Below are 12,493 nucleotides of genomic sequence, written 5' to 3' on the forward strand. Positions count from 1 at the left end.
TGCCATCTTCTTCTTTTTTTTCTTTTTCAGCCCCACTGCGCGGCTTGCAGGACCGTAATTCCCCAACCAGGGATCGAACCCGTGGGCCCTGCAGTGGAAGCTCGGAGTCCTAACCACCGGACTGCCGGGGAATTCCCTGCCATATTCTTCTTTTAAAAGCCACCCTGCTAGAGGGAAATGCTGAACCCAGTTAGGAGATCTCTCAAAGAAAGGCAGCACAGCCAGAGTTTCTGTGTGTAAGGCGGAGCGTTCCCTGCCTGGGATCTTCTCAAATACTTTTTTTTTTTTTTTTGCGGTACGCGGGCCTCTCACTGTTGTGGCCTCTCCCGTTGCGGATCACAGGCTCCGGACGCGCAGGCTCAGCGGCCATGGCTCACGGGCCCAGCCGCTCCGCGGCATGTGGGATCCTCCCGGACCGGGGCACGAACCCGTGTCCCCTGCATCGGCAGGCGGACTCTCAACCACTGAGCCACCAGGGAAGCCCCTCAAATACTTCTTATCACCACTGATTACCAGAAGCATTTTGACGCCGTCTCACCCACCCGTCCCTCGGGAACAGAACCCTCTAGTTTCACCCTACAATGTACCTCTCCGGCCTCCTACTGTTTATACCCACCAGGTTTCATCTCAGCTTCTGCTTTAGCGGCGAAAACAGAGCCGACAGACCTCGAGGGAGCCTGTGCCTTTAAGGGAAGAGGCGGGACGAGCCCTTGGGGGCGTGTCCTCTGGGCGGGTTGTATAAGGGGCGAGGCCGGCGCCGGGTTAGCGGAGGCCGAACTAGGGCTGAGCGGCCGGACTTGATTCGGACGCTGCCGCAGGCGGGAACCCCGGGCTCTCGGCTTCAGGAGCAGAAGTTCGGGCGGCTCGGGCCGGTGGGCAGGGACTGGAAAGGCTGCGAAGCCCGGCGGGGTCGAGGTGCGGAGTTTGCTGGTCCGAGGCTCCTCGCAAGGTAAGAGGAACCTCCCCGCCCGCCTGGGCGCCGCGGGAGGACTGGCGCCCGGAGTTCAGCTTCTCAACATCCGCCCGGATTGGGAAACGGAGTACATTGACGTTCCCGTGGTCTGGCACCTAGAAAGTGCAGCCGCAAAAGTGATTACTGCCCCAGTTTCCTGCCCCTGCCCCTTCCTGTCGGGTGTGCAGATCTGAGCGTGTGAACTCCTGACCCCGGACAGGCACAGGTGAAGCGCTCCAAAAATGCTCCCTTGTGAATGAGTGCGAGAAATCGGCGGCCAATAAATAGGAGACACGTGCTGATCCTCAAGTTGGGAACACCTGAGGCGCGAGCCCTGATTAAGCCCTTATCGTTTGCTCTGATGCTCCAGCATTTGTCTTCATTTTACAGATGAGGAATCAGAGGCTCAGAGACATGAAGTGACCTCCCCAAGGCCGCACAGCTCGTTCGTGGCTGAGATTATATTGCAGACCTGGAGAGTCCGGTTCCAAGTCAGTGCCAAGTGCAGTTACAGAGAACAGCAGGAGGGAAGGGCCTGTCAACAGGTGAGGAAAGAGTGCTGAGACAGGCCCTTGTGCCCCCTTTTCTTCCCCCAGAGCCGCGTCCTCCCCCTCCTGCCCCTGCCAGGACATTGAGCAAAGATTTACCGAAAAACGTTGGTAAATCTGGTCTTTGTTGTTTTCTGGGCTTTGCTTTTCCTGAAGGCAAAACAAAACATGCTCAACTACAACATGTGGAAGAGCCAAAGAAGAAAATTAGTGTGCCGGGGACTTTTTTTTTTTTTCTTTCCAGTTTAATTTCTTTGGAAGAAAAACAAAGCTGGTCTTTCCCTGGTGTTGAGGGAAAAACACAGATGCTAAAGTCCAGCTCAGCTCTGCTGCTGACAGGCTGTGTGACTTTGAGCAATTCACTTCCTCCTGGGCCTTGATTTCCCCATCAGGGCAGTTATTAGCCTGGGTTTCCATGGGAATACTACTGGGGGTTCAGGAAGAAGGGCTATCTAATCTGCATGCTAAATGATTCAGGCCCATCCGGAATGTGGGCTCCTACCTGGGCTTTCCGTTGGTGTGGGGAGGAGGAGGGGCAGTTCTTCAGCTGAAAAAGTTTTCAGGCCCCTCCTGTTGGGTCCTGCAGTCTTCAGTGACACTGTTCGTCTTTCTCACCCCTACCCTACAGGCCACTAGAGGTGCCAGCTGTTTGGAACTGAAACATGACAGAAGGGGAAGCGGAGAGTGAGGGCCAGGCCTCTTGGGGGCTGGTGGCCAGAGGACTGCTGAATCTGTACTGGGTGCTCAGCTGGGTCTGTGTGCTGCTGATGGTGGAGACAGTGTCGGGGGCCAGGGGCCCATCTGCAGGGACCCGCATTAGCTCCCAGTTTCCAGCCTCGGGTGTGAACCAGAGCCCCGTGGTAGACGTGAGTGTCCAGGTGGGAAACTGGCATCAGGTGGGCGTGTATTCAGCCAATCAAGTATGTATTGAGCATCTACTGTGTAGCAGTAGATGTGAGCTGAACCTTGGGATATGCCAGGGCATGTATACTGTAGACAAAAATCCCTGCCCTCACGGAGCCAGCAGTCTCTTAGGAGGGTGGATAAAGAAGTAAGCATGTAAATTTCAGGTGGTAAGATGCTACGTGCTCAGCAGATAATGGGATAAAGTGATATTGGGGGGTGGGGGCTGTGAGGAAGAAGGAGTATTTCCAACTATTTCAGCTTGGGGGGGGGGGGTCACAGATGGCCTCTGTGAGGAAGGGACCTTTGAGCCAAGCCCTGAATGGAGAAAGGAAGCCACTTATACAGACATCAGAAGGAAGAACATTCCAGGTGGAGAGAAAGGCACGTGCAAAGGCCCTGAAGCAGGGACAAACTTAGTTTCTGGAGCTGTGAGGAGGCCAGAGTGGCTGGAACAGGGTGAGTGAGGGGGAGAGTGTTAAGAATGGGGATGGAGATGTAGTGGTGGTCAGATTACCTTATAGGCTGAGGCTAAGAGGTGGGATTTGTTTTATGACAGTGGGGAGCCAGTGGAAGGTTTTAAGCAGGGGGATGTCAAAATCTGATTTATTTCTTCAAGGGATGTCTCTGGCTTCTCTGGGGAGAATGGATTGAGAGGGTTGAGGGTGGCAGCGGGGAGAACAGTGGGAAGGCTCCTGCAGCTCGCCAGGTGATGGTGGTAGTGGGAGATAGGAAAGAAGTGGTGGGATTTGGAGGAAGTATTGGAGGCACAACAAGCAGGGTATGCTGATGGCTTAGATGGAGGGGCATGGTGGTGGAAGAAAGAGAGGCGTCAAGGATGGCTCCAGATTTCTGGCCTTAGCAGTGGGGGGGTGGAGGAGGATGGTAGTGCCACTGACTTGTATGAATGGAGAAGCAGTGGGGACGCTTGGTGAGAGCAAGGAGGCTTCCTCCCAAGGCAGGGAGGTTTGGGCCGTTGAGACAGGCCAAACGGAACTTGCATCATTCTGTTCTGATACCTGTAAGGGGAGGAGAGGTCACAGTGGATCCAGAGTGAAAATCTGAAGGCAGGAGGCTGCTCAAGATGACCCCCTGCTGCACGGGGCTGGAGTTCTCTCTTTGTATTCTCTTCAGTGAGAGAACAAGCGGAGTAACAAACTCCTCCCCACTTGAACTGACAGCTGAGAGTGCTTAGCGCCCACACCAGCTTTCTGGGGCTGCAGAGTACCTTCATGCCCATGATTCGAGGCAGACAGACAGGTAATTATGCCTGTTCTACAGATGGGCAAGTGATTTGTGGTTACTGTGGTTATAAAATTGCTGCCTCTTGGGGGCAGGAAAACGGGGGTTAACTGTGGCTTGTGTCAGATAATCTCTCTGAGTTATTGAGCACTTAGGCCAGCAATGTGCCTAGCTCATCAAGTCCTGTACCCAAACCCCTGAGATGGGTATGGTTATCTCTGTGCTATAGGTGAGGACGTTGAGGTTCAGGGAGGGGAAGTTGGCCACGAGGGAAGTAGCAGAGCCAGGATGTGAACTCGTGGCTGCCTCATGCTGAATCCAGACCCTTCCCCTCTGGTTCACTTGCCTCCCAGGACTGACACAGGTGGCTGCCTTCCTGGAAGTCCCGCCAGCCTCTGGCTGGCTGCTGTCTGGCCAGCTTGCAGGCTGGGAAAGGCCACCGACTCCTCACCTAGGTCCTTTTGCATAGTCACTCATTCAACAAATATTTATTGAGCACCTATTACGTGCCAGGAACAGTGCCACACGTGAGGGGTAAATCAGGGAGCAGATAAGCTCAGTTCCTGCCCTCATGGAGCTTATACTCTAGTGGGGGACACAGATGAGAAGCAAATCAACAGGTAAATCCACAGTATTTCACTGGGGGATGAGGAGAACAAAACAGGGTGGGTTGTGATGGAGTGAGATGGAGAGGGGTAGCCGCTCTGCCTCGGGCTGTCAGGGAAGGCTTCTCTGAGGACAGAGACCTGAAGCTTTGCAAAGATCTAGGGGAACAGCAAGTGCAAAGGCCCTGAGGCAAGAGCAGAATGACGTGTCACAAACGAACTTTGAGAGGCCTCTGCAACAGTGAGCTGGGGGTGAGGGATGAGAGAGGAGACAGGAGAGGTAATGGAGGCCGGATCGCCTGGGGCTGTTTGGACCGCTGTGCGAAGTTGGCCCGTTCCTAGGGGTAAGACGGGAGCCATGGTAGGATTTAGAACACAGGAGGGACGTGATCTGATTTCAGTTTTTACAAGGATCCCATTGGCTGCTGTGGGAGAATCAACTGTAAGGGTGGAGGCAGAGAGTAGGCTGGCAAAGCGATCCAGTGAGATGCTGGTAGCAGCTTTGGGAAGGGGTCCAAATTAAGATTTTTGGAGGGGAAGTAGAAGACAAGGTTCTGCTGGGCCACCCAGTGCCCCATGCCCTAAGCCCGGGCTGGCCCAAGTGTGGCCTCAGGGGCCAGGGACAGGTTTGGCATCAGACCACCAGGGGCCAGTGGTTCCAGGACACTCTTTTCGGGAAAGAGGAGGGTCTGGAAAAAAATCTCCACTTAGGACAGATCTGACCGAGGCTGGACATTTGGGGCTGACCCTTGGGGGGGTGGAGGGGCCCAAGCTAACAGGTGCAGGGAGCTGTTTAGTCTCAATTTTCCCCTCTGGAAAAAAGAGTAATCAAAGCTCATTTTACTGAGCACTGACTGTGTACCAGGCACTGTTCTAAGCACATGGATTAACTCACTTAATCCTTCATTTCAGGAGTCGGCAAACTTCAGCCCACAGGTCAAATTAGGTCCACTGCTGGGTTTTGTAGTCCAGGAGCTGAGAATGGGTTTTATATTTTCAAATGGTTGAAAAATTTTTTTAAAAGAACACTATTAAGTGACACATGAAAACTGTGAAATTTGAACCTCAGTGTCCGTAAGTCCAGTTTTATTGGAATACAGTCATGCCTGTTTATTATTGCAGGTGATACTTTCACACGACAAAGCAGAGTGGAATGGTTTCAACAGAGACTGTCTGGCCTGCAGAGGGGAAAATATTTAGCCTTTTATAGAAAGAGTTTGCCGACCCCTGCCTCATTTTATAAAGGAGGGAACTGGGGCACAGAGAAGTTACGTGAGTTGTCCAAAGTCACACAGCTATGAGTAAGGAAGCAGAATTTGAGCCCAGCCTGCATGGTTCCAGAGCCCTCTCCTCATACGCACTGGACCACCCAGCCTTGCTGAGCAGTTGTCACAAGGCCATGGGGCCTTTGGGAAATGGCAGTGTTCATTTTCTGCTCCTGGGTTGGTGTCCTGGTGAGAGTCCTGTGATTTTTCCACCCCTTTGAAAACTTGCCCTATTGGGGTCCAGCTGCAGGGTTGGGAAAATAGGAGGAGGTGTAGCTACAGGACGTAGGAGAGTGGAATTGTAGCCCCAGGTCACATCTACAGTGCCTCTTTGGGGGGCTGATCAAATGAGGTTAAGAACGTGAGAAGTCTTTGAGAGTTCTTTAGTGTCTGCAGTTAACTGACTCTAGATGAGTATTTGAGTTTCCTGTTGCTGCTGTAACAAATTATTACAAACATAGTGGCTTAAAACAGCACACATTTGTTATCTGGAGGTCAAAAGCCCAAAATGGGTTTCACTGGACTAAAATCAAGGTGTGGGTAGGACCGTGTTCCTTCTGGAGGCTCCAGGGGAAGGTCCATTGCCTTGCCTTTTCCAGCTTCTAGCAGCTTCCTGCATTCCTTCCTTATTTTGTGGCCCCTTCCTTCATCTTCAAAGCCACCAGCGTAGCATCTCTCTCAGTCTCTCTCTCTGACTCTCTGACCTATGCTTCCATCACATCTCTTTCCGTGACTCCGACACTCCCACCTCCCTCTTAAAAAAAATCCTTGTGATTACATTCAAAGGCCTCCAGATAATTCTGGATAATCCCCCCATCTCAAGACCCTCAATTTAATCACCCCTGCCAGAGTCCCTTTTGCCATGTAAGGTCGCATATCCACAGGCTCTGAGGATTAGGACCTGGACATCTTTAGGGACCACTGTTCAGCCAGGGAGGATGAACCAGGAGCTTGTGACTCCACATGTCCCTCCCAGCCCCCTCATCCCCCAAGCCATCCCCGTACTGCCCATGCACCTGCACAAGGAGGGGCCACTGGCTGCAAGTAACAACATTTGGAGAGGGCATCTAGGTAGGGAAAACCTGAGCCCTTTTTTTTTTAATCCTACTATAGTTTAATTAACAGTATTGTACCAATGTTAATTTCTTAGTTTTTAAAAATATTTGTATTTATTTATTTTTGGCTGCGTTGGGTCTTCGTTGCTGCACCTGGGCTTTCTCTAGTTGCGGCGAGCGGGGGCTACTCTTCGTTGCGGTGCACGGGCTTCTCATTGCGGTGGCTTCTCTTGTTGCGGGGCACGGGCCCTAGGCACGTGGGCTTCAGTAGTTGTGGCACACGGGCTCAGTAGTTGTGGCTCGTGGGCTCTAGAGCACAGGCTCAGTAGTTGTGGCTCGAGGGCTCTAGAGCACAGGCTCAGTAGTTGTGGCGCACGGGCTTAGTTGCTCTGCAGCATGTGGGATCTTCCCAAACCAAGGCTCGAACCTGTGTCCCCTGCATTGACGGGCGGATTCTTAACCCCTGCGCCACCAGGGAAGCCCCCAAGCCTTTCTTGTTGGGCCCCAACTAACAAAATGGAAACGATTTAAAATTGTCCCCTTAATATCGGAGCTGTTTAATTGTTTGGCTTCTTAATGGAGCCAGCGTGGACTCTGATAGTGTGCGTTCTGCTATTCAGTAATAAAGGGAGTGTGGAGAAGCACTTAACAAAACATATGTGGCACCAAGCTGCCAGCGTCCAGAGTGGGTTTGGTGAGCACGGCTCTGCAGGTGAGGAAGACAAGGCCCAGACCCCTTAAGGGGCTGCTGAAGGTCACCCAGCCAGCTGGTGGCAAAGCTGGGTCTCAGACCCAGGACTGCTCTTCCTCTCAGCTGACCCTGTCTCCCATACCAGTCTTACTGGTATAGGATTGAAAACTGACGGCCCACGGGCTCGTCTGGCTGCTATGATTTTGGTTTTGGTTTCAGTTTTTTTGGGCAGTGTGGGGAGGGGTTTTCTTTCATGTTATAACTTGGATGCCTTTCAGCAGGGCATGCACCCTCCAGCTCACCACCATTGCCAGCAGCCGTGGTGGTTTTAGACATTTATATGATCTGCCTGGCCCCCAAGGCATTGAGTTTGCAACCCTTTCCTGTCCAGCCTGGCCCTTGAAACTTGTTCACAGAAGGGAAAATATTTGACCCTCTCTGGATTCCCTGGGTGTCCTTAGTGATTCAGGGAAGAGGATGAGAAGGGAATGAGATGGTCTGAAAAGTCACCCACCCCAGACTCAGAGCAAAGCTCCTTTAACTCTACCACCCCTGGGCAGAGCTGGGTTCAGGTCCTGATGGGCTTCGAGAGAGGGGATGGCCACCTTGGGGCACGGAGGCAGGTAGGCTGCAGAGAAATGCGATTCTGGAGACCAGATTTGGGGGACCCGCCTTGCTGACTCACTCTGCTGTCAGGGAGATGGAGACGAGCTGGGCTGGGACCATCTCCCTGCGTCCTCCCTGGCTAACCGTGAAGACCAGGAGGTGAGGAAGAAGGCAGGAAGAGGAGGCTGCCCTTGCCCAGTTGAGCTGTTTCCCCAAGAGCTTCAGCTAGTAACTTTCAGGGAGACCTGAGTTTGAAACCAGCTAGCAGTGGTAGGCTGTGTGCCCTGGGGCAAGTCACTTTGCCTCTCTGTGCCTCAGTTTTCTCATCTGTGAAGTGGAAACAATTGTACCAGGTCTGGTTTTTTTTTTTTTTTTAGAAGATGTTGGGGGTAGGAGTTTCTTAATTAATTTATTTATTTTTGCTGTGTTGGGTCTTCGTTTCTGCGCGAGGGCTTTCTCTAGTTGTGGCAAGCGGGGGCCACTCTTCATCGCGGTGCGCGGGCCTCTCACTATCGCGGCCTCTCTTGTTGCGGACCACAGGCTCCAGACGCGCAGGCTCAGTAGTTGTGGCTCACGGGCCTAGTTGCTCCGCGGCATGTGGGATCCTCCCAGGCCAGGGCTCGAACCCGTGTCCCCTGCATTAGCAGGCAGACTCCCAACCGCTGCGCCACCAGGGAAGCCGCCTAGGTCTGTTTTGAAGACTGAGCTGGGGTCCAGCACAATGTGTGGCAAAACAATTATGAGGCCATACTGTGTGCAAGACTTTGGTGGGAGGGACAGACATTAAAACAAGTCTGTGATCCTACAAATAACTGGGGATTTCAAAACACGAGAAGTGCTTTGTAAGAGAAGACCGAGGGTGATGGGAGCTTATGACTGGAGGATCTGCCCTATGCTGGGGGTGATCAGGGAAGGCTTCCTGGAAGAAACGTCTAAGAATTGGAGGATGAATGAATGGTGGTCTTTTGAGGGAGGTGTACCAGGCAGAAGGAACAGTGCATGAAATAGGTACGGTGGGTCAGTGTGGCGTCTGCAGAGAGCCAGTAAGCAAGGGATGAGGAGATGACCTGAGGGCTCAGGGACAAGAAATCTCATCTCCAGTTTGGCATTGGTGGGAGTTCAGAGAAGGCTTGTGGAGGGTGTGGAACTGTGATTTGACAGAGCTTTTTAAAAAAAAAAAAAATTGGAATATAGCATACATAACCTAAGATTCACCATCTTAACCATTTTTAAGTGTACAGTTCAGGGGCATTAAAAACATTGACACTGTGCAACCGTCACCACCATCCACCTCCAGAACTCTCTCATCTTGCAAAACTGAAACTCTCCTCATTAAACAACTCCCCATTTCCCCTTCCCCCCAGCCCCTGGCAGCCACCATTCTGCTTTCTGTCTCTATGAGTTTGACTATTCCAGTTACCTCACATAAGTAGAATTACATATACAGTATCTGTCTTTTTACAACTGGCTTATTTCACTTAGCATGATGTCTTCAAGGTTCATCCATGTTGTGGCCTGCGTCAGGATCTCCTTCTCTTTTAAGGCTGAATAACATTCCATCGTGTGGATATGACACGTTTTGCTTATCCATTCATCCATTGATGGACACTTGGGTTGCTTCTAAACCTTTTGACTACTGTGACTCGTGCTGCCATGAGTATGGGTGTGCAAACGTCTCTTTGAGACCTGACTTTCAATTCTTTTTGACATACACCCAGAAGTAGATTTGCTGGATCATATGGTAATTCTGGGATTTTTTCCAGTTTTATTGAGATACAATTGACCTACAGCACTGTATATAAGTTTAAGGTGTACAGCATAATGATTTGACTTAACATATATTGTGAAATGATGCCCACAATAAGTTTAGTGAATATCCATCAACTCATAGAGATAGAAAAGAAAGAGGTTTTTTTTTTTCCTTGTGATGAGAACTGTTAGGAAATACTTTAACAACTTTCATGTATACCATACAGCAGTGTTCACTATAGTTATCACCTTGTGCATTACATCCCTGGTACTGGTTATTGTATTTTTAATTTGGGAGGGGAACTGCCATGCTGTTTTCCACAGCAGCTGCACCATTTTTACACCCACAGCAGTTGCACAAGGGTTCCAATTTCTCCCCATCCTCCCTAACGCTAGTTATTTTCTGGTTTTGCTCATTTGGTTTGTGTGGTAGCCATCCTAATGTGTGTGAGGTGGTACTGACAAAGCTTTTGAACATAAAGTTTGAGAAGGGGGAGCTTCTAGGCAATGCCTAAGCACATGCATAACCTCACAAAGGCCTAATATCCATTATATAAAGAGCTTCTATAAATCAATAAGAAGAAGCAAACAATTGAAAAAACTAGCAGTTTAAAGAAGGAATACAAATGGCCATTAACACACGAAAAGAGCACTTCACCGTCCTCCGGGACTTGCAGCTTAACAACAGGGAGATTCCTACTACATTGGCTGGAACCAGACTTATGGTAGCCACCCTAACCCGGTAGGGGTGCAGGTGTAAACTCCTTTCCCATTGCTGGTGGCAGTGTGTCTAAGTAGAGCTTTAGGGAGGGTCTTTTGGCAAAATCCATCAAATGTTTAAGATGTTTCTCCCTCTGCAACAGACACTATCAGGGCCCCGCCCATATCCTTTGGACTCTGCCATTTTGGTGGACTTCGAGTTCCCAGCATCTTTTTTCAGAACCACCCATAAACATGGTAGGCCAGAAGTGCTGGGGACCTAGCACCTCCCTCCCCGGCAGTGCTCACCTGATGACTGATAGGAGTTGGTGTATAAATACCCCAGCTCCCTTGCCCTTGGGATTACCAGCCCATGGTGGGAACGATCTCAACCAGCCTTCACTGGTTGCATTTCCGTCCCTGAGTCTCTTCTCCCTCTCGGTGCTTGTGTTCTATACACCTCCCAAGTATTCTGCTTACTTAGACACCCTTGTCTCTGGGTCGCTTCTGGAGGAACTCAGACTGTGATACTCTCTGACTCAGCACTTTCACTTCTAGAATTCTCCCTGACAGAATATTCTCACATGTACTCAGAGTCATGTGCAAGGAAGTTGATTTTGGTAATAATGAAAAGTAGACACACTCAACTGCCCATCAGTAGGGAAACGTTACCTCTACTGTGTATCATCCATGATGTGAAATCCTAAGACTCTGCAGTGGCAGGGGGTGGCGAGGGTGGTAATGGTTAAGGACGGATTCTAGAGCCTCAAACTGCCTGGGTTCCAACTCTGTCTCTACCACTGAGTGGGCCCTGGGATACTGTCTTAGTCTCCTCATCTGTATAATGGGCAGGTTAATAGTACCTTCCTCATAAGATCATTGTGCAGATTAATTGAGGTACATTTTAAGCTCTTAGCACTGTACCTGGCATATAGAAATCCCTGAGAATGTTTTGACTTTTATCATCCTCTTCATCATTATGTGCATCAATATATCAATACATGGCACATACATGAAGTGGTAAAAGTTAAGTTGCAGAAACGAGCTTCAGGATGGACTCATTTCTATGAGATAAACTGTATACTAGGATGTATATACAAATATCGTTAAACTGAGAAATGTCTGTAAGGGTCTGCTTCAAACTGATCATAGTAGGACATCTGGAGAGAGGCGGGATCATGGAGGGCAGGGATGAGAAGGGAGAATTTAGAAATCTTTATGTATTGTTTCTCTTTGTTTCATTTTAAATACACCTATTCAGGACTTACTTGGGTTAGTTTCAAACACAAGTTTATTTTTAAAAATTAAAGTGTGCAGCTGGCACCTGGAGGCCTTGGGAGGCTTGGAGACCAGGATGAAGGAGGTTATCTTCACTGCTTAGGTGGGGCTGGGCCAGTCAACCACAGGGTGTCGGACCTTGATGTCCCCCCTCCCTTCCCACAGTGTCGAGAAGTGTGTGGCCTGAATGCCTCTAGCCGCTGTGATTTCGTCCGCTCCAACCCTGACTGCCGCTGTGAAGGGGGCTACCTGGACTACCTTGAAGGCATCTTCTGCCACTTCCCACCCGACCTCCTCCCTCTGGCCGTCACTCTCTACGTGAGGCCCCGCTCCGGGGAGCTGGTGAGAGGGGCTGGTGGCCCCGGCGGGACTTAATGCCCTTTTCCCTTTCCGGCCCCCCAACCCAGGCTTTTTGGCTGCTCTACCTGTTTCTGATTCTGGGAGTCACCGCGGCAAAGTTGTGAGTTTGGCCTTGGGCTCATATCCACCTTATAGATTGGAAAATGGAATCCCAGGAGGTTGACATTGGGGTGACCCTGGGCTTGGGGGAAGGACGGGGGCAGGAGCCACTCATTGTGGAAACACTCACTGTTTGCCTTTTCTCCATAGTTTCTGCCCTAACTTGTCAGCCATTTCGACCACACTCAAGCTTTCCCACAATGTGGCAGTATCCTTTGTCCCCGAGGGATGGAGGGCAGTTAGGGCGGGTGGCTGGGAGACAGGGTGGCAGCTCATGGCCAGGAAAGGCCCCTGCACTGAGGCCCCTTGACACGCTCCCCCCATGGCGTCACCTTCCTGGCGTTTGGGAACGGGGCACCGGATATCTTCAGTGCCCTGGTGGCCTTCTCAGGTCCGCGCACAGCCGGCCTGGCCTTTGGGGCACTGTTTGGTACGAGAGGC

The 12,493-nt window shown here is 50.9% G+C and overlaps 1 protein-coding gene across 6 annotated transcripts in view; it reads left to right on the forward strand.

Moving 5' to 3' along the window:
- Nucleotides 1-761: 761 nt before the first annotated feature.
- The window catches only part of SLC8B1 (solute carrier family 8 member B1), a 31,325-nt gene continuing 19,593 nt past the window's right edge, over nucleotides 762-12,493 (forward strand). For 2 of the 6 annotated variants that reach the window (XR_003436703.1, XM_027124647.1), the window contains exons 1-7: nucleotides 762-949; nucleotides 1,343-1,497; nucleotides 2,129-2,378; nucleotides 11,759-11,911; nucleotides 12,001-12,053; nucleotides 12,203-12,260; nucleotides 12,377-12,482. Coding sequence is in view for 5 of the 6 variants with exons in the window: in XM_027124647.1 (XP_026980448.1) it covers nucleotides 2,163-2,378; nucleotides 11,759-11,911; nucleotides 12,001-12,053; nucleotides 12,203-12,260; nucleotides 12,377-12,482 (586 nt within the window). In the remaining variant the exon portion in view is untranslated. The remainder of the gene's footprint in view (nucleotides 950-1,342; nucleotides 1,498-2,128; nucleotides 2,379-11,758; nucleotides 11,912-12,000; nucleotides 12,054-12,202; nucleotides 12,261-12,376; nucleotides 12,483-12,493) is intronic. The other 4 variants (XM_027124646.1, XM_027124648.1, XM_027124644.1 and 1 more) reach the window with 3 other exon arrangements.

This window comes from Aethalodelphis obliquidens, unplaced genomic scaffold, assembly GCF_003676395.1.
Source record: "Aethalodelphis obliquidens isolate GAN/ISIS:26980383/991018 unplaced genomic scaffold, ASM367639v1 scaffold28, whole genome shotgun sequence".
In the NCBI taxonomy this organism is placed as follows: Eukaryota; Metazoa; Chordata; class Mammalia; order Artiodactyla; family Delphinidae; genus Aethalodelphis; species Aethalodelphis obliquidens.